At 41.9% G+C, this 21577-nt stretch overlaps 1 protein-coding gene across 1 annotated transcript in view; it reads right to left on the bottom strand.

Annotated features, from left to right (window-relative positions):
* The window catches only part of PHACTR2 (phosphatase and actin regulator 2), a 176015-nt gene that overhangs the window by 71045 nt on the left and 83393 nt on the right, over positions 1–21577 (bottom strand). Inside the window, exon 2 of the mRNA XM_014939560.1 lies at positions 7114–7281. Within this exon, the coding sequence (XP_014795046.1) occupies positions 7114–7281 (168 nt within the window). The remainder of the gene's footprint in view (positions 1–7113; positions 7282–21577) is intronic.

Raw genomic sequence — 21577 nt, 5'->3', positions numbered from 1 at the left:
GGCTCCAACATCCTTCAACTCACCCTTTAGATACTTTATTCTCTATATGGAAATGCGTGGGGAGGTCATCTGCACTTCTGGCCAAGACAGAGGAGGAACTGCAGGAGGGCACTGGAAGTCAACACATAAAATGACTTATTCTGGTCCACTCCTACGAGTGTTACTAATAGTACTACTGGGCAACCAGCATGACTGAAAGACCTACCTGGCCCACAACCGGCTGTTGGCAGAGGATGGAAAGTACAGCCAGACTTGGAAGAAAAAGCTTTATATGTAGACAGGAGGGCAAACAGCCATAACACCTAAGCAAGACTACGAATCATATTTGCCTTGAAGATGTTCTCCAAATCTTTGCTCTGTAGAGATTCATCAGTGCTTAGATACGTTCTCCTTTCTCAACATAAAAGCTCTGGGAACTGTTCTTCTACCACTGCCGCACAGCCAAATACCTCAATTTGTAGGTTACATCTTGCAGAGTCATAAGGGGTGAAACTCTCATATGAAATTTAGGGGGAAAATAATTTGGGACCCTTTTATTTATGTTTAGAACTCTTACGATTCATATCATCCAGGTTTACTTTCTTTCCCTCTCCCTAGCTTAGCGAGCCGGTCTTGCTGGTTTTGAGGCGAAAGTCAAGATCTTCAGATATTACAGAACTCAGAGCACAATCTTAAGGGGAAAAAAAAAAGCACTAAATATTGTAATAGTTGTCAAAATGCATGTAAACTGGGACATACAAATACAAGCTGATATACTGAATATATGAAATAATATAAAAGTTATGAAAACCTGAAATTCCCCATGTCACTATGTTTGTATAATTCCATCCAAATAAATTAAATTTTATAGTGTATCAAAATGAATAAGCAGAACTTTATTAAAAATAAAGCATATGTACTCCTTAGAGAAAAAAAAATAAAAAATCAATCTACTGAATAATGCAAAAATATCAAGAATTCCCAAACCTCTTGTATAACATCTTAAGTTCAGTTCACCAAGACAGGCACTGCATTTTGTATATTTACTCTTCACAAACTATACAGGCTCCGAAATACTGTAGTCTGTATTATTCAGAGCATTAGAATGGTTTTGGGGGTTTTATTAGCTGTTCTACGTTACATTATTAAATATATTAGTAGCCTTCACTGTCTAAGAGCTCGAGTACGTATTACATGGTTATCTGGCAGGATGCTAGCTAAACAATGAAGTAAAAAAATCAAAGGTTTTTCAAGGTAATTTAAAAGTCTACATAGGAGATGATACTTCTAGACACACAAGATACATTAAACACTTGATAAAGTGTGTTTGGTGATTTTTTGCCACAAAGGACTATAAACACACAGTCTTCTGACTGGACTTAGAGCAGGGACATCCCTCCTCTATGGAGGAGAAAGTGTTACCTCCTCCTCCTCCTGCATTGAACTCTTCCCATCCCCTACACAATTTACAAAGATGCTTCACTGAACAGATAATTAACTTCCACTTTTCAATACATAATTATATCTAATCATGTATTCAATCGACCAAAAGAGCTCCCACTTACATGATCTATGAACTATACTTATCTTTCACTGCCTACTCTGTTCTTCTTCTGCCAATTCTCCTGACTTCTATGGATTTCTGTTTGCGCACTGGTGCTCTCCATTTTCAAGAAAATATTGATCAGAAAATAAAGATTTAACTTTGAAAAAAAAAGACAAGGAGGTCTATATTACTCTTTTAGTTTCCAGACCTGAAAGGCAGTGCTGCAAAACGACAGCTGAAATGAAAAAAAAATTAAAAAAAATTAGGTTGTCTAAATGTTAAGAAGTCATCCAAAAGAGTGGGTCTGGTTTTCCTCTCTGCTTCGGACTGCTTTATTAGTAGTAATCCAAGCGATAACCTTTGCTGAAGAGTGAAAACTACTCCTTCTTGTTATGTTTTTTCCTGGGTTTGTTTTCAGTTGGATCACGTTTGTGATCTGCTCATCGCAAAACTGGTGCCAGTACACAGGAGGCAGTGGAAGTACCTCCACCAGACACAGCTGAGAACACCGGGATGACAAATTATCACTTGGAAACGAGTTCTGAGGTTGTTAAGAGGGACACTGCTTCCCAAAAACTACCTCCTTCCTAAGAGTAATAAATGCAGCTACGCATTGAGAGCACACAGTGGCAAAACCAGAGATTCAGAACGTAAAATGTTACACACCTTCTGCTGTAATGTCCCTAGTACCTCAGCCCTGATGGTCGAGGTGTATGAACAGAGCAAGGTTCAGGGGGAGACAAAAACCCCTGTTACAAACTCCCATAGCTGTACGGCACCTGAAAAGGCTATTTTGTGGCTCAAAGTTTGTCTATTTGTATCTATAGCGTAATTTCAAAGCTTGATTTTCATTACAATTTTGAAATTATTTAATGTTTTCTGTCCATTACACCTACTGTGAGGCACCTCCATTTCTCAGGTGCTCACCTTGAGATAAACTGTCCTTAACTCCATCCGCAATCAGTGCCGATGGGAACTGTGGGCTCTCCACACCCCTGAAAGGACTTGAGAGACCACACCACCATAAAGAGGACAGGCAAATTAAGCACTAGCAAGTAACTAAGGACGCATTTTTGGAAATGCTGACCTTAATTTCTTTAAGTTCCTCTTATGTAAAAGAAAACCAAACACATGCTTTGCCTTGGTATTATAAGAATGGATGTGTCACACCTGTAAGACTGGACTGAAGCCTCTAAAGAAAGATGGTACTACATAAGAAATACTGTATTTAACATGAATTTGCCAGATACTGATTTGTAAAAACAAAATTAACTGCAAAATGACACAAGAATTATTATTTAATGGCATAATAACTTAACACATGCTAATTTTAAATATATTAGTAGCCTTCACTGTCTAAGAGCTCGAGTACGTATTACATGGTTATCTGGCAGGATGCTAGCTAAACAATGAAGTAAAAAAATCAAAGGTTTTTCAAGGTAATTTAAAAGTCTACATAGGAGATGATACTTCTAGACACACAAGATACATTAAACACTTGATAAAGTGTGTTTGGTGATTTTTTGCCACAAAGGACTATAAACACACAGTCTTCTGACTGGACTTAGAGCAGGGACATCCCTCCTCTATGGAGGAGAAAGTGTTACCTCCTCCTCCTCCTGCATTGAACTCTTCCCATCCCCTACACAATTTACAAAGATGCTTCACTGAACAGATAATTAACTTCCACTTTTCAATACATAATTATATCTAATCATGTATTCAATCGACCAAAAGAGCTCCCACTTACATGATCTATGAACTATACTTATCTTTCACTGCCTACTCTGTTCTTCTTCTGCCAATTCTCCTGACTTCTATGGATTTCTGTTTGCGCACTGATGCTCTCCATTTTCAAGAAAAGATTGATCAGAAAATAAAGCTTTAACTTTGAAAAAAAAAAGACAAGGAGGTCTAAATTATTCTTTTAGTTTCCAGACCTGAAAGGCAGTGCTGCAAAACAACAGCTGAAATGAAAAAAAAAATTAAAAAAAATTAGGTTGTCTAAATGTTAAGAAGTCATCCAAAAGAGTGGGTCTGGTTTTCCTCTCTGCTTCGGAGGGCTTTATTAGTAGTAATCCAAGCGATAACCTTTGCTGAAGAGTGAAAACTACTCCTTCTTGTTATGTTTTTCCTGGATTTGTTTTCAGTTGGATCACGTTTATGATCTGCTCATCACAAAACTGGTGCCAGTACACAGGAGGCAGTGGAAGTACCTCCACCAGACACAGCTGAGAGAAACGGGATGACAAATTATCACTTGAAAACGACTTCTGAGGTCGTTAAGAGGGACACTGCTTCCCAATAACTACCTCCTTCCTAAGAGTAATAAATGCAGCTACGCATTGAGAGCACACAGTGGCAAAACCAGAGATTCAGAACGTAAAATATTATGCACCTTCTGCTGTAATGCCACTAGTACCTCAGCCCTGATGGTCAAGGTGTATGAATACAGCAAGGTTCAGGGGAGATAAAAAACCCCTGTTACAAACTCCCCTAGCTGTATGACACCTGCAAAGGATCTTTTGTGGCTCAAAGTTTGTCTATTTGTATCTACAGCATAATTTCAAAGCTTGATTTTCATTACAATTTTGAAATTATTTAATGTTTTCTGTCCGTTACACCTACTGGTGTTACCTCCTCCTCCTCCTGCATTGAACTCTTCCCATCCCCTACACAATTTACAAAGATGCTTCACTGAACAGATAATTAACTTCCACTTTTCAATACATAATTATATCTAATCATGTATTCAATCGACCAAAAGAGCTCCCACTTACATGATCTATGAACTATACTTATCTTTCACTGCCTACTCTGTTCTTCTTCTGCCAATTCTCCTGACTTCTATGGATTTCTGTTTGCGCACTGATGCTCTCCATTTTCAAGAAAAGATTGATCAGAAAATAAAGCTTTAACTTTGAAAAAAAAAAGACAAGGAGGTCTAAATTATTCTTTTAGTTTCCAGACCTGAAAGGCAGTGCTGCAAAACAACAGCTGAAATGAAAAAAAAAATTAAAAAAAATTAGGTTGTCTAAATGTTAAGAAGTCATCCAAAAGAGTGGGTCTGGTTTTCCTCTCTGCTTCGGAGGGCTTTATTAGTAGTAATCCAAGCGATAACCTTTGCTGAAGAGTGAAAACTACTCCTTCTTGTTATGTTTTTCCTGGATTTGTTTTCAGTTGGATCACGTTTATGATCTGCTCATCACAAAACTGGTGCCAGTACACAGGAGGCAGTGGAAGTACCTCCACCAGACACAGCTGAGAGAAACGGGATGACAAATTATCACTTGAAAACGACTTCTGAGGTCGTTAAGAGGGACACTGCTTCCCAATCCAGTACACAGGAGGCAGTGGAAGTACCTCCACCAGACACAGCTGAGAACACCGGGATGACAAATTATCACTTGGAAACGAGTTCTGAGGTTGTTAAGAGGGACACTGCTTCCCAAAAACTACCTCCTTCCTAAGAGTAATAAATGCAGCTACGCATTGAGAGCACACAGTGGCAAAACCAGAGATTCAGAACGTAAAATGTTACACACCTTCTGCTGTAATGTCCCTAGTACCTCAGCCCTGATGGTCGAGGTGTATGAACAGAGCAAGGTTCAGGGGGAGACAAAAACCCCTGTTACAAACTCCCATAGCTGTACGGCACCTGAAAAGGCTATTTTGTGGCTCAAAGTTTGTCTATTTGTATCTATAGCGTAATTTCAAAGCTTGATTTTCATTACAATTTTGAAATTATTTAATGTTTTCTGTCCATTACACCTACTGTGAGGCACCTCCATTTCTCAGGTGCTCACCTTGAGATAAACTGTCCTTAACTCCATCCGCAATCAGTGCCGATGGGAACTGTGGGCTCTCCACACCCCTGAAAGGACTTGAGAGACCACACCACCATAAAGAGGACAGGCAAATTAAGCACTAGCAAGTAACTAAGGACGCATTTTTGGAAATGCTGACCTTAATTTCTTTAAGTTGAAAAAAAAAAAAAAAAAAACTGCAAAATGACACAAGCATTATTATTTAATGGCATAATAATTTAACACATGCTAATATGTTGTGACAGTTTGGGGAATCTCTGTATACACAGCTTATGAATGATGATTATTCTGGAGAATTCACTGCATATAAAAATCACATACCTGTCCAAACGTAGCTGCCGAACATCCAGGAGTCATTAACTAGAAATAACTTTGCTCAAGCAGTATGATGAAAGTACTGGAGAAGCTGAAGGAAACTGGAAGCAGTGAAGCAAACAGCAGACTGAAGGGATTTTTTAAATTGCAGTAGTGGAAGTAATTGAGGGGGTTTTGTTGTAGGGTACCCAGGAAAATAATAATAAAATAAAAAAACAAGAGAGAGACTGAGAAAAGGATTTGAGGATCTCAGAAAGACTGTCCAAATCTTCAGCTGGTACCTGGAGTGATGATGGCACCAGAGAAGATGGCTTCTTTTTGCCTTTTGTGTAAATAAAGCATGTTTTAGAAGTTACACTGCAAAACGACAGCGTTCCTTGCTGTAATTGTCAAGGGTTGCTATGGGTTTAAAATGTCAAGCAGTCTACTCCTAAGAGTTCAGAAGAGCCTACTGAGGATACCTGAGGAGATTAGCATTGGGTTTATTGCCTAGAGCTATGGAAGACAGGGCTTGCACTGTGGTAATGAGTCTGAAGAGCTCATAGATGCCCCCTGGACTCTGATTAGGCTCAATTTCAGAAAAGCACAACATCAAACATCTGAATCCCAAAACCAAAGTTTGGGATTTTTCTAGAGAAAGCTTTGGCCAGAGCCGTGACACACAGAGACACACGCACATATATGCAGGATGGCATTCAGTTTCCTAAACGTGGGTGTCTACAGCCACTTGAGATGCCCCAGGGTTTTGGGGATGTCTTCACAGGGATGGCAAATACGATACAGAACCTTCTGGGAGAGCAGCCAGGACACCCCAGAGCATCTCAGGAGGCACCAAGGAATTGCGTTTAGCTAACTGAATCCCAGCCCTCAACCTTCCTCTTTTTCAGAAGGAATACAATCCAATCACAGCATTTTATTTCAGACCATTTTTCAAGCTTTGCCAATGGGGGAGTGAAGGGGTAGAGCAGCCTGGGTGAAGACAGTGGTAGCAAATCTGATCCTGATTTTTCTGCTGGGCACAGCCACACCTGCTTCTCCCCTCTGAACAGACCAAACTGTTCCCCGGGAAGGCAAAGTATGTTTCATAATCCAAGTCACTGACTATCAGGAGGACACAGACATTTCCAACATATTTGAAAATATGTCACATAAAGCCTAGTGTTTCTTGGTTGAAAGAAAAAAAAAAGGGTACTGTCAACATCAAAGGAATATCACATATAATGTACAGTTAACACATAAACTACATATTTTTGGTGATAGGTTCAGGACAGAAGCTGAAGAAGGTTAGGGTTTTCCTCACCAAGGATCAAACTGTTTTTCCATATGTCAAATACTGTGCCTAAATAATCCCTGCCATCTAACAAGCTCCAAGAGCTTTTCTAATATTACTCTGCAAAGCCACCACAGTGTTTTCTACTATTTGCCACCAAAGGGCCACAGACATACCTGCCGACGTTTCTCTGAATTTGTCACTCGTCTTCTTCTTCCGCCATTTCCACGGTTTAAAGATTTTGCCAATGGTGGAGAGTTTGCCCTTCCTCTTGAAGGGGGGAGTTTGGGATCCTGGGGCTGGTCCATCCGAGTTAGCGATTGAAGCCTTATCCAAGCCATCAACTGTTCAAACAAGAAAAATAAAGGTAACTGAAGGATGCACCCCAAAAAGGTACCCGACAGCTAGCATTTCGCTGTGTCCTGTGGTCACTAGCCAGACCCCACCTAAGGTAGCCCTGGGCTCAGCATCTCAGCTGCAGCAGGCTAGAATCTGCTTCTCACCACGCACATCTGGCACCTCTGCACAGTTTTTCATCACTACTGAAGAGTTTCTTTCAACACGTATTTGGGTGACTTTTTCTTTATCTTCAGTAAAGCTGAATAACTAGCTGTCATCATATAGAAAACAAAACCCTTACAATATAAAACTTAAACTATTTTCTTCCGAGTAGAACAAATCCTTTCTTAAATGAGCTCTAAAGATAACTGTTCTGGCAGTGGAATGGAAATAGGTCTGTTTGATATCCCTGGTAATCAGTCATTCGCAGCACAGCCTGCCATGACTCAGACTTCTTATTAACAAAACGTATTTAACAATAAGCTTTTGGGCTGTAGCCAAAATTTAACGAAGGATTACTTTTCTGCAAAAACATATTGAGTGATACGAAAGCCAATATTTATCATTGATGGCTGTAACATCAAGTTTTGTGAACCAAAATAAGACTCATTCCACAACATGCCGTAGCATACAGTTAAAATAAACTTCCCAGAAATTTCCCCGAGAACTCTACTATTATCTATTTCTATTTAAGAGCTGAGGTTTCTTAGTGCCTTCCATTCGTGGGGCTGCAAACACTTCAAATACGCTTCATTTTATTCACGTGAGCAGCTCCACTGAAGTAACTGCGATTACTTACGTACATAAAATTAATCACAGGCTTAAATGTTTGCGGCATAAGGGCTCTGTAATTGCTTTCATTCATCTAAACATTCTAATTATAACCAATTCAGAACAGAGTTGATGCCATTGTCAACAGTAATAGTGATAATCATAGATCATTAAATCAGAAAGTGCTATTCAAAGAAGGAAATATCACTGTCCCCATTTTACAGATGGAAAATATGAAGCACAGAATTGTTAAGTGCTTAATTTTATGTTTGCCAAATGGCTTCCTGAATCCTGGTCCTGTGTCCTAGCTGCTAAAAAGACACATATTCAGACACATAGCATCATGGTGCAATCTTATTATTCTGTTTCTCAGACAAATGGCATTTAATGAGTCCTATATTTGTCCTAGACTTTAGATTGATCCAGGATGCTAAAAAAAAAAAAAAAAAAATCTGTTCTGTGAGAAAGCTGATGTAATGCAATCAGAGTCCAAGAAACTTTATTTCCAAAGTTTTGAAATAAAGTACTGGGGAAAAAGATCTATTGTATAACTTCATTGAGTCTATGAAGTTAAAACCAGAGATAAATTTGTATGAAAATGATAGCATTTAAACCAATAAATCTGAGTGTGTTATGCCATCGCATGTAATAAATTCTGTACTGTCAGACAGATGGAAAACTTCTCCAGGATAAATTACTGTTATTCAAATGCATCCAAATTTAAAGCTTCTATTTAAGTGTTTTCCTTGGGTACTTTCTGGTCTATTGCACAGAGACAAGATGGAATAAAGGCACAATAATGGGCTTTAAACTTAAAGCCAAGCTTTTGGTAAGGACCCGGATGTGACTACCCCTTGCACAAGTACAAAACCTCAGCTTCCTCACTTGTGCATCCTGGAGAATGCAACAGGGTGATCCTTAGGAACATTCAAGCTGAGACTCCCTTAAAACAAACCAGCCACCATCCTACAGACCCTGCGAAGCCAGGTGAGAGGTGGGGATGAGAAGACCGCAAAAGGCAGCGAGCAGCTCTGCAGAAAGAGAGCGGCATGGGACAGCAGAAGGACCTCTGTGGGGGTGCCTCACCTGGAATTAGGGATCACACTTTTGTCTGTGCTTACAGTAACTGCCTATGACTTACAATCCCCTAGGGAATACCGATGCCTCTGCTGGAAACCGGATCTAAGGCAGAAGTACATTTACTTGGAGAGTAGCTACAATTCCAGTTGATTTAAGAAGAGGCAAGGGCTTATGGCTGGGGAGAGTCAGCTTAGACATAAGGAAAACGCTTCCCAGGGCTGGGTGGCACAACACTGGAGCAAGTTTTGGGAGGTTTTGAAGGTTCAACCAGGGCTGATCTCACCTACTGTCAGTAACAGCCCTACACTGAGTGAGGGACTGGACTGAGTGACCTCCTGAGGTCCTTCCCAATCAAGATTCCCTTGGTGTTAAGGGACGTGGAAAGGCACGGTTGCTCCGTAAAATCTGTGCTAGTAAACCCAAAGAATCAGAAGTGAAGTGCTGAAGAGACGAGACCAGGATCTGGTGGCTGGAGTTTCATCCTGGGACAGGAGCCAAGCATTATCTCACTGGCAGAGGCAGTCCATCAGCTCGTTAGAGGGAAAGGCCACCCGCTCCTTGGAGTCAGCGGGACAAAAACCATGTTCTTGTCTCCACCAGCTTAGAAAGGCTGGGTTATTGATGTGAAGAGCCTGCACCCTGGTCACAGGCACCTCAGTCTTTATAAACATAGATCTTTTCAAACCCTCTTGGGTCATGGAGTCCAGTCTGTTGCAGGCAACCACTTTCACAAGAGCCTCATCTAAATTTTTTTCTCCAGCAGGAATGGAGGAGAATTATGGCTCCAGTAGCTCCCCACAGAGAAACATGGATTTGCACCAGTCCCTGCTTTGCCCTCTGCTGAAAATATTTAACTCTGAAATTACGATATTCATCCTAGCAAAAGAAATGTGTCTGCTTCAAATGAGCTAACATATGAAAAAAGATATCCATTTAGTGGTGAATAATTCCATTCAGGAAGACTGCAACTTCTGGAAACAGGATTCAACATTAACTCCTTCCGACAATAAAACATGAGGAGGAGTTGATTTATCAAATGAGTTCATCAAGCCCTCACAATCGGGAATTCACTAAACCATTGACCTTGTACCAGTTCCTTCATTTGAAAAAAGGGACCCTAATACATATCTGGAAAGGAGGAATAAGCATGGCCAAACGTTGATTTCAGAAATAATCTAAGACAAAGAAACATTTCTAGGAAAAAGGACTTATTTATATTCAAAAGTAATCATAAGGTAGCACATTTTACCAATTAATAAACTGCCTAGAAGAAAAAAAAAAACAAAACCAAACAATTTCAGCAATGACGTTCCAGAGCATTTATGGAAAGATCTTTTCAAAAGCTATTACTCCTCATCTTTGAAATACTCAGCAGGAAATTGATGTTTAAGATTTACATTGTTTGCTTTATAGGTCATGTACTATTCAAGAATAAAGCAGTGTATTTTTCACCTCAGAGAGCTTATGTACTTTCTATTAATCATTATAAACGTTATACATATTCACTGAGATGAAAGGAAACAGCTTTGCAAGATTAGAGGAGCTTGGTCACTTGTGTTATTCTTTTGTTTGTACAGTGTCTTGAAGTCCTGCCTTCTTCCCACTATCTTCAAAAAGCCCGTGAGTCACTTCAGTGACTTCAATAAATATCATTATTAAGTTTGACATGAGGACTTTTGACTATACTGCCTGCATAGTTTATGTTACTACATTCCAGTCTTTTGCCCTAGGTGTAGATTTTACATTTGAAGGGGAAAAAAGTCTACACAAGAAGGACAAAAAGTAAGTATATGAACCAACAATAACTCTGAGACACTGTGAAGCCACATCATGGCAGCACAGGCCATGAGATAGATGAAGGACATGAAAGGACAGCCTCTCCCCAAGCTTGTGGGCAGCCAGCAAAGATGAGACCAATTTATGGATAACACCAGCTTCCCTATAAACACCCAAAGATGGAAATGCCTGAACACGTCTTATCCTAGGAAGGCTACTTGCAATAAGCATCACTGATCCCTGTGGCTTCCTAGGAGACACTCTTCTGCTGTGAATGAACTCCAGAGATGTTGTGGGGCTGAAGCAGGCGTGTGAATTCATCATAGTTTTTCCTGGGGCATGGTCCACCTCAGCACTGAGAAGTTCATGTCAGCGCTGACACACGCTAACACCTTCTTCTGGTAAGAACTTACAACTAACTGTACAAAAGCAAAATGCAATACCAAGCTATCCATCGCAGCATTTCAAGCAAGTCTAATATAAATTCCTCTGAAGTAAATAGCTTCCTCTGAAGTAAACAGCTGTGATTCTGCTGGTTCCAGGCCTTTTGACCTGGAACGCAGTAAGACCCTTTTTTAAAAGCTTTGACTTGAAGAAAATTCATTATGAGAAAGAGAGGGCTACATTTATACCATAAGTTTTTCTCTATTTTCACTTCTGTACATTTTTACTCTTGGCAGTGTAAGTGGAAAGCCAGTAGAAGAACCTAACCTTGCAACTGGATATTAGGACTAATACAAGATATATGGGGAAAAAAAAATCCACACCATGATGTTCTCATGCCATTATTTTTCTAGTAGAACCGTATTTTAATTTTAAAGTATGTTTTTTACAGATTTGAGAATCATAATTTTTTTTTTTTATTTGAAGTATATGAACCAAATTCCTTGCTTGTAGTTTACTACTAGTAATTTGAGTCACTGATGATTTAAAAAAAGGTCAAATCTGAGTAGTTAAGTAGCTAGCTACAACAGAAGTACACTGGGAAGATTTTTCTGTAGAAGAATCCTTTACTGAATCCGAATAGTTGTAAGATTCTTTCTCATGTTAGTCCGCACTCACAATTAGACACAATGAGAAAGAGTTTATTAGATAGACTTTGTCGTAATCTAGAAGGGAATGTCTTATAAAACTGCTGTTTAATAAGCCTTATCTTAACAGTGTTTAAATGGAGTTTTGTGCTGTGTGGCCTGGCCAACAACAACACATGATATGAAAAACATGAATCATTTTAATTTTGTCTTACAGAGACTCCAAACTGATAACAAGTACACTGGAATCAATGCTAATAACTAAAGTTTAATTAGTTTATTCTTGTCACAAAGATCCTTAAGATCCTGGAGTAAAAAGCACTTAGGGTGACAACCAGGAAAAGGAATCAGGCAGAATTTAGGTGTGTATGTCAAAAGTTGTGCTATTTGGAGCCTGAGAAACTCTGATCCCTGGACTCAGAAGGTACAGATGCCATTACTCATGACATTAAAACTATCTGAAATCTCTGCTTTGCTGTACATTAACACAGCATCCCAGACTGGAGTTTTGCAGCAAAGTGGCTTTGGTGACGAAGTCAGCCTGAGAAGTTTCTTCTCTGCACTTCCATCTGCTCATTCCTGACCCTAAAAAAAAAATATGCCATCCCTTCGGTTGTAAAAATACAACTGTTCCTTGGGCTTCATGGCAAGTAGATCTCCGAACGATCCCGACCAAAAATGCCTTCCCCTTTCCTCCCTCTTTCCTTTTTTAAAAAGTTATTTTTAATCTTGGCCACTTCAGTGAATTAATCTTCAGCACAATCCTACAAACACTTGAAGTGTCAGGGCTGGGTGAGGAGCAGGCTGTGGCCCAGGGGTGGGATCTGGTGACCGGGCTGGGCAGGAAGCCTAAATCAGCTTCACAGCTGCAGCCAGGACACCAGGACACTCCAGCCATGAGCCTGGCACATAACGCATGCTTCAACCTGGGTAAGTCCACAAAAATCAGCATACTTCTGCCTAGCGCATTCACAGGGCAGGTGGAAGACTTGGGTTCCTCCACTTTCCTTAACAAGTAGTGTTGAAATCTACTATCCTTCCCAAAGAAGAACATCCCAACTGGGAGTGGGAGTCATGGTCCTCTGCAGAAAGCAATTTTGGGGCCATTCAGCCATAAGTAAGAGAGAGAACACCAGGATGAATGTGATGCTGTACTTGGGCAGCTAAGTTCACTCATTTACAAAGATATGGGAATTCATATACATCATGGGTGATGCAACGTGTATGGGCCTTCCACAAAACAAACAGTCACTGTACTTTACATGAGAATCAGAGAATCATAGAATCGTCTAGGTTGGAAGAGACCCTTAGGATCATCGAGTCCAACCATCTACCCTACTCTACAAAGTTCTCCCCTACACCATATCCCCCAACACCACATCTAAACGGCTCTTAAACACATCCATCCAGGGATGGTGACTCAACCACCTCCCTGGGCAGCCTATTCTACAATGTCACTTGAATCTTTCTCATACTAAAAAAAAAAATAAAATATATATATTACAGGATTGCAATGCTATTGAACCTTCCAAATAAGCAGTCAGAAGCGTTTTTTCTTTCTTCTGTCTCTCTACTCCCCTCACCAGCAAACTTCTCCACCACTGATCTAATCTTGCTGGAGCACTGGGATATATATTTAAGGGATTCTTTCTCACATTGGGGCTGTTAAGTACAGGACAGTACTGGCAAAGTGGCAAGTTCTCTTCTTCCTCCACCCCTCTGGGTGCTGCATCTTTCATGTTGCTGTCCCTTCTCCCACCCACTCACCTCCCAAGGGCTCACCCACCTGCACTGCATCTGCTCTGGATCCTTGTCAAGAAAAGCAAGGTGCAGAGAAATCAGATAAAGGAACAATCTGCCTTCAGCCTCTCCTCCTCACCATTGGGGATCATGACCAAGAGGGGAAAAGGCACAGAACCAAGCGTTCCACCAGTATCGAGGTACTAAGGTAGCATACTCCTGCAGTATGGCCATGGTATCTCTACATTACCCTTAAAGTGTGTGAGGGTGAGCTTTTTGTTCTAATACAGGTGACTCAGGGCATTGCCACATCTAACCATAAATGAACTAAGAAACACAACAGGAGATGCCATGGCTTCAGTTCAAAGCTACTTTATGTGTGGATTTGGGCCTGAATAATTTCTATGCTTATTAACTACTGGTTAGCTACTACAGTAATTTTTTTCTCTTCCTCTCACTGTACCCAGATGCCCTGCAGGGAAATGCTGCAGAAGTCATCTTGGTTTATTGAGACCTCAAAACCTCTTCTGACAGTGTTATGATTTTCTATACAGTATTGCCAAAGGGCACAGAGTTGGAAGCCATGATTTTTATGCCAACAAAATCAACATGTTTATGCAGCTGCATATTATCCCCATTTAGTGACAAGAACAATAACTCATCGCCTTCCTACAGAGTATGGTGAGGTGGAGCCTACTGGAAGAAAAAAGACCAAGGCAGCGCATGGTAAAGTGTTTGACGCGGTCATTAAAAACCAGAAGTCATTCTCACACTATCAATGTCATTTCCAATAAATCAACTCAAATTCTGTAACGTTATATCGGTTTTTCCTGACCAGAACCAGATGGAAAGACAGGTCTTTTTTTCTTTCTCCCTTTTTATTTTCAACTTGGAAGGGAAAAAATGCAACTAATCCCCAGCAGATAAACTGACAAATGGGTGAGCTATAATCTACCTCCGAGAAGCACAATGAATTGGCATCTGAATGCTTTCGCCTTGCCATACATCTGGAGTTTAACTTTGGGGAAACTCTGTCATGAGCTAATTGACTCGATTGTGTTTTAATTAAATGAAACGAAAAAGCTGAAGTTCAGATGTGGGCGGCTGAATGGTAGTTTCCATATGGAACTGCCAATATTGCAAAATGTTAATTGGACCTCCTGCTGGCGATGAGCTAAACAGGCTGGGTAGCAGCTACTTCTGAGGGATGCTGGCTGCAGCCGGAGGGGATCTTCCTGGGATAACCACGGCAGGAATGGATACGACTGCCCGGATGCCTCCAGGTTTCTACAAGGATACACACACAAACACCGTTCAGGTTGTTTGAGTCACACATGGACCGGACCAAAGTCCAGAGAGGACTTCAGGAGGCTGAACCCCGTAACTCCCTATCTCACCACAAGCAAAACGTGACCTCGCTGCAGAAAGTCAAACGCTGCAAGGGGTGGAAAATTCAGCTTTTTTACATCTGGAATCAAAAGGCCATACTCTGTTCTGCCCCTGTGACTAGCCCCCGCCTAGGCTCTGCCAATAGCAGTGGTGCTGCCACCCAGGGAAGGAGGGGAGCCTATTGCCCCCCTCCCAAGAGTGACCCCACAGATGCCCAGGGCTCCACATTTCAAAGAAAAAGCTCAAAGCAATGCCCAGCAACACCATTGTCTTTTAGAGAGTGCAGAAGAGGAACATGAGCAAGGTCCCAAGCAACATTGCTGCCTCCCACATGCATTTAGTCTAGTTCTCACTCACCTGTACACCTGGGATTAACTTGCCTGGTAGAGCTTGTTTAGTTCTTAGGTAGCTTTAGCTGTCTTTTAGGTAAGAAGTCCTGCAGGACACTGATCCCCAGCAAGCAAGGAGGGGACTCTACCTTGGCTTCCTACTACCTCACACAAGAAACAGTAAGTAAAACAGTGTTAACTTTAGGGCTTGAGATGTGCTTGGTGCTTCACTGGGGGTAAAGCACAAAGGATATCTTTGCTTTAGAATTACAGAATCTTCATGGTTGGAAGGGACCTTTGAGATCATCAACTTGACTGCTGTTGGGTGTTTTGTCAAGTTACAGGCTATCACGTTATCACATCAGTTACCATAAGTTGTCTCTTGCTAATGCAACCCAAATGCAGATAACGACTTGTTACCTGCAGCTTCAGAGTTACTTCACAGTATAATTATCACTCCTACTGGGTTAATTCTACAGGATGAAAATAAAAAAAAAAAGCAAAGTTATGGTTGTAGGGCATTCTGAAGAGAGACTGGAAATAGCACAGGCAATTCAGGGCTACCCAACCTGACTAAATTACACCTCTCATGCAGGAACCTGGGCAGATTTCGTCTCCTACACCTGCTGGTGTGTGAATTGGGGGGGTTCTACAGTGCACTGAGCACTGCAGTAGTACCTCTACCATCACCCACCTCTCTTCTCACTTGGTTCTTGTGTCAAAACACTCTAGGGATTTGCTTAAGGTCTGAATAAAAATAAGGACCTGACCTCATGCTTGCAATATGCCCACAAGCATGTATTGGCAGATTAATTATTTACATTTTGGCATCATGCAGTCCTTATTAGAACACCTGCACTACTTCCTCCTCTTCTTTAAATTCCCTCCTTTTGGCTTCCTAAGCCAGGAATAAGCAAAGGCTCAGCAACCCTGTTATACAGGTTTGAAAGTGATCTGGCCAAAAATCTTCTTGCTACCTTCCTCTCTGACCTGACCACAGCTGGCTCCAACCAGAAGGAAAGGGATCATAGGTTTAATGCAGGCTCCTTATTCCTCTCCCCCCCCCCCACTCAACCCCAATACTTGAGTGAAAAATGAAAAATTGCCAGACAGTTATGTTTTCCAGATATACAAAACATCAGGTCAAATTCTGGATCCAAGCACCTCTCCACAAAAACTGAGGAACAAAAAAAAAAATCCAGGCACAGTAACAGGGATGTGGGAGGGCAGAAAAAACAACAACTACTAAAAACAGCGCACATGAAAGAGCAACCAAACTACTCTGAACAGCTGAGGACTGAAAATTAATGCTTCTTGTGTCAGAATATTAAGGGATAAATCTCCTTGGTGTACAACGGTGTAGATTTCTATTTATAGTTTGAAAATCTTTTTGGATACTTTTGTAATTCCACCTAAAAGCAAGCTGCACATACTCATCTTGTTAAATTCTGTAACAATGTTTTTAAAACATCACATCTGAAAACCAGAACTGCAGAACTGGAAATATTTCCTTACTGACTTTTCTTGGTAGAGCCTTAATACAGGGGAGAAAAATAACTATAATAGGTTTACAACAAGTATTTTTAGCTACAGGCAAGCGGTAAAACTTCCCAGCAGATAGCTGCTGAAGTCTGAAAATAAACTGAAGTGAGAATGTGGCCCCTCTCCCGTGTGGTAGTAAATAGGAATTAAAAGGAAACATTTTTGTGGTAATTAACAGGTATGGAATACTAATGCTGAGATAAAACCAGGCCAAGCATGTCACAGGGAAGCCTTTGGCTCCCTTCCCACTTCTCCAGCTTGTGGCAAAGTTACTCTCCATCGGCCCCAAAGGGGCCAGGAACCCTTGGATGGCCTGTCCCAGCAGCAGCGGTGGCCGCTGAGGAAAGGGCAGGCTCCTGGTGCTTGCTCCTCCTGACAAGAGAGCCGAGGAGATGGGTATGGTCATGTTGCTGCCCCACTGGAACGTCCCCATCTCCAGTGTTCCCAGGAACCTGACAAGATGAGAAACACGGTCCAGAGGAACCTGGGGAAAGGGAAACCGAAAGACACAAGGCCAACGCAAACCACCTTGTCTGGTGCAAATTCTGCCCAGCAGCCCCCATACCATCAGGCTGCTAACTCCTGGGCAGGCCTAGATGTTTACCTAGGACTCCTTCAGAGAGTCAATCAGCTCACTCTCAGATGACCCTTTCTACTTGCTATCTGAGCTGAGTCACAAACTTATCAAAACAGTCAAAGCACGGCCAAAGTTACACACCTAAGCAAACACAAGCCTGGGGATGCTTCAGATCTCAGCTGGCTGGTTCCTCTGGAGGCGTACATCATCCCAAGGGAGGCTTTTACCCCCCTAACAACCCGCCTACCCTCAGCCACTGATCCCTCTCCCATGCCTTTTGGCCATTCTCTCAGTGCACCTGGAAAGCCAGAGGCTTGCTGGATGTGTCCCCAGAAGCCACCACCGCTGCCAGCAGAGGCGGGAGGCAGCTATGGCTGGATAGAGATGCTGCCCACACAAGTGGGTTCCTGCTCACGTCAGCCAGTGTTTTCACAGCCCCACAACAGAAACATCAGCAGAAACCACCAACCGTGCTGGTGAGGCTGCACTTCATCACTGCACCGAGCCAGAAGAAACATAACTTTTTGCCTAGGCTTTTAAAACCGAGTCAGTTCCTTCTACTGGCACAGGAGGGTCAGACAAATAAGTTTTGCTGATGAGGCTGAGCTGGGTGGTGTGCCATGGAGCTGGGGTGGGAACAGAACAAAGTTTGGGAAGAGATGGAAGAGTCCTGGCACAAGGTCAGTGCCTGAGCTTCCTGCCAGTGGGTGAGAGCGCTGCTCCTCACCGCAGCAGGCCCCAACTCCTTCACCACATCCAACGTCCAAGCAATGAGGGCCCAGAAGTGCTAACACCATTACCTGTTGTCCTCTTCTGCATAAAGGGGAGCTGGGGAAGGAGGTGCACATCTCTCCTCCCCATCCCACTCATTCCAGACCACCCAGCACCCTTGCTAGGTACAATTCTGTATAAACATTACACATGTGCTTTCCCCTTTATTATGACTATTTTTAACCAAAACCTTCCACAATTACCACGTTTATACATCTGAGAACAGGTTTGGTTTTGTGGGGTCCCATTCCAACGCTTCCTCGCGCTTAAGCACTTTAACAAGGAGCTCTTGATCTACAAATAACAGAACATTTACGTACAAAAAAGCCTTAGGAGCAATTTGATCAGTCATGTAATTAAATCCCCCCATACAGGACAGCCCGGAGCTTGCCGCGCTGCCTTTTTAAAGTGACATTTTCTTTTATACTGGCACCACTTCAACACCTTTTTTCTAGTACAGGAAACAGCACATTGCACTTGTCCAAATGTGTGTAAGTCAAGCTCGAAGCAAATAGTTCCTTTTTTTGCGACCCTGCTGGCCTCAGAACCCCACTGGGGAGGTCAAGGACACTTTTAAATCCAACCAGCAAATTTCTCAGTGTTGCTGTCATCGCAAATGTTTGTACAGCTATTTGCTTTGCAGTCTTTGTAGAGAAAACTGTGTTTATTTTTTAAGTTCAGCTTTTTAGCTGCCTTTAAAATGTTTGTCTTTGTTGCTAGATACCAGCGTGGATAAACAATAATAATAATAATAAACCTCCAACACGCTCAGAAGAAACTATTAATGATTAAACACGGTTCCTCTCACTCAAAACGCCAATTTGTCAACTCTAAAACCACAACCTGTAAAAACTGTTCATATCACTCTGTACCTATAATATCACAATTCTGAATACAGCCTAAGTCATCTCCTTTGCTATGAGGAAATGGCAGTTGCCAAGTTGCAGCTGACTTTTATTCCGCATCAAATTTCATTACTCTCTCCATCCCCGGCCGCGCAGCAAACAGCTGTTTTATTCCCTGTATCTTGTTCTTTATTAGGGCCAGGGTGGGGAAAAAAAAATCAGGCACAAGCTGACATATCTGCCAGCCCAGCTGCTCTTCCTTTGCCAATTTAAACTCAGACTCTCAGGTCCGAGTGCAATTTTGTGATGGGATTACAGTTATGCTTTACAAACCGGCGTGCTCCCTTCCCTACGCAATCAAGAAATAGTAATTCCACCAAGCGAGCTGGTGGCACCGTAAATCACTACAGCAAAAAACCCAGTGGAACTGTAGTGCTATCTTTATATATAGATTTGAAGGCTGTATTGAAACACATTTTGGACTTCAATTTTTCCATGGAACCAAGTGTTTACGGAAGCGAGGCAGAGATAATCAAAAGGCTTTGACTTTTGGAACAAATTGCAAATGGAAAGCTGCTCCCCTTCGGGCTCAGCGCACCGGGATGCCGTGCTGGGAGAGTGCCCCATTTGCAGCCTGCCCTAGGGGTGCAGATCCTCATGGAAGTGGGGCTGGAAACCAGGATCCCACCTCCCTATGGCAGAGCCAGCAGTGCTCTCCTTGTAGGGCCAAGCACCAGCCCAGGACTAAACAAAGCCTCAAGGTCCTCCTGGGAGGGAAAATGGTTAAAGAAAAGGGCTTGGTGAGGCCTCGGATGGGGAGACTTTTTGCTGGAGAAGGCACTGAGAATACTCTTCCCTCTTCCAGCAGATTCTTCCCTTGGGGGAAAACAACTACTCTGCAAGAGCATCATCAACATGGCAGATACATAATTGATACCCTCATTTCCCCACTTGCTCGTCTTGAGCTGTATTTGAGGTCCCCACTTCTCCTCTGCTCTGTTAATAATGAATGACTGTATTATTGCCGTGCTTACAAGGGCTGGTCATAGACCAGGACCTCTTTGTGACAAGAGCCATACAAACAAAAACCATAAAGACCATTCTTGCTCCATCTCTGAGAATAAAACAAAAGATAACAGCTTGAACAACAGATTTCTGAATTTTCATTGCCACCTGCTCAGCTGTTGCATTTTTATGCGTTTTCAGCTATTGAAAAGTCTGTATGATTTTGTTCGCAGCGTGTCCTTCTCTAACACCTCTCTCGTTCAGACATTGGCACTGAGCAACCATAAAAATGTATCTTTATCATCTGTAGGCTAAATAAAATGCCAAATTGAACTTGTACGTGCCAGTTTAAACTGAATTGTTTTAGCTGGAGCTGGATGAGCGTCCCTTAAGCCGGAAAGTATCTACCCACAGAAGAAATACCAGGTCTCATCTTCTCCCCGCCAATGCATTTTAATGCTGTACTATCACAGACTAACAATATTCGTTGGGTACTTAGCTTCAGCACACATCATTAATAAGAGTTTCAAACGGCGCCGGCGGTGATGCCTGTTGTCCCAGGGCAGGGGTGGATCTGAGCACGCACCACTGTGATGCCGTCTGGAAGACCCACCTTCTCCTTTCCCCACCAAGCCAGGCACAGACAGTGAGTTTGCAGCCCAGTGAGAAATTTTAAGTCTTCCAGCTTGTGTTCAAGCCTGTCCTGAATCAGATAATATATTGATTTATTTACTTCGTACACAATCCAATGCAGACATTAAGAATCACTCAACTTACTTCAGCCAGACTAATGCTGATAAAGGTCACTCCCGCTCTACGGAATGACACACTTCACTGTTTCATATTTTCTTAAAGACTCTCTTTAAACTTCTAACAAAAAACCCACTTTAGTTTGGCTTCTTTTAATTATTCCTTATGATTGCAGAGGTAAACCAGGCTATATGACCCTTGAGTAATTACAAGCCACAACAGAAATGAAAAACACCAAAATGGTTTGCTTTAAAAACTGAATGAAATTGAAGCCCTTCTCATAATTATTAGGATTTCATTAATTTTATGATTCCTTAAAATCTGTGGTGTCTTTGTGAGTGCCACGACCCTGCTGATACAGATGAACCAAACACAAAAGCTGTGTTTACCCATGTGCTTAAAAGTACCATAGTAAAAACCTGATTTAAAAAAAAAAAGCCCAAAAAACTTTTTGCCCATTGGTGCAAAAAGCCCAAATATGACTGGCAAGCCCTGCACCTATTGCTAGCAACACCAAGCAGCACTGGAAATTCAGAAATCCTCCCCAGTAAAGTATGTACAGCACCAGGGTTCACCAAATTCATCTTTGGCTCTATTTAAGCCCTGTAAAGTTTTCTTTTTTAAACTACTACCAAATGTTTTCCTAGAGAGGGAACGTTATGTGACGGGGCGCTTGCCTGCTTCCAGCGGTCCCT

This window comes from Calidris pugnax, unplaced genomic scaffold (genome assembly GCF_001431845.1).
Source record: "Calidris pugnax isolate Ruff unplaced genomic scaffold, ASM143184v1 scaffold57, whole genome shotgun sequence".
NCBI lineage: Eukaryota > Metazoa > Chordata > Aves > Charadriiformes > Scolopacidae > Calidris > Calidris pugnax.
This window is presented reverse-complemented; position numbering and strand designations above follow the sequence as displayed.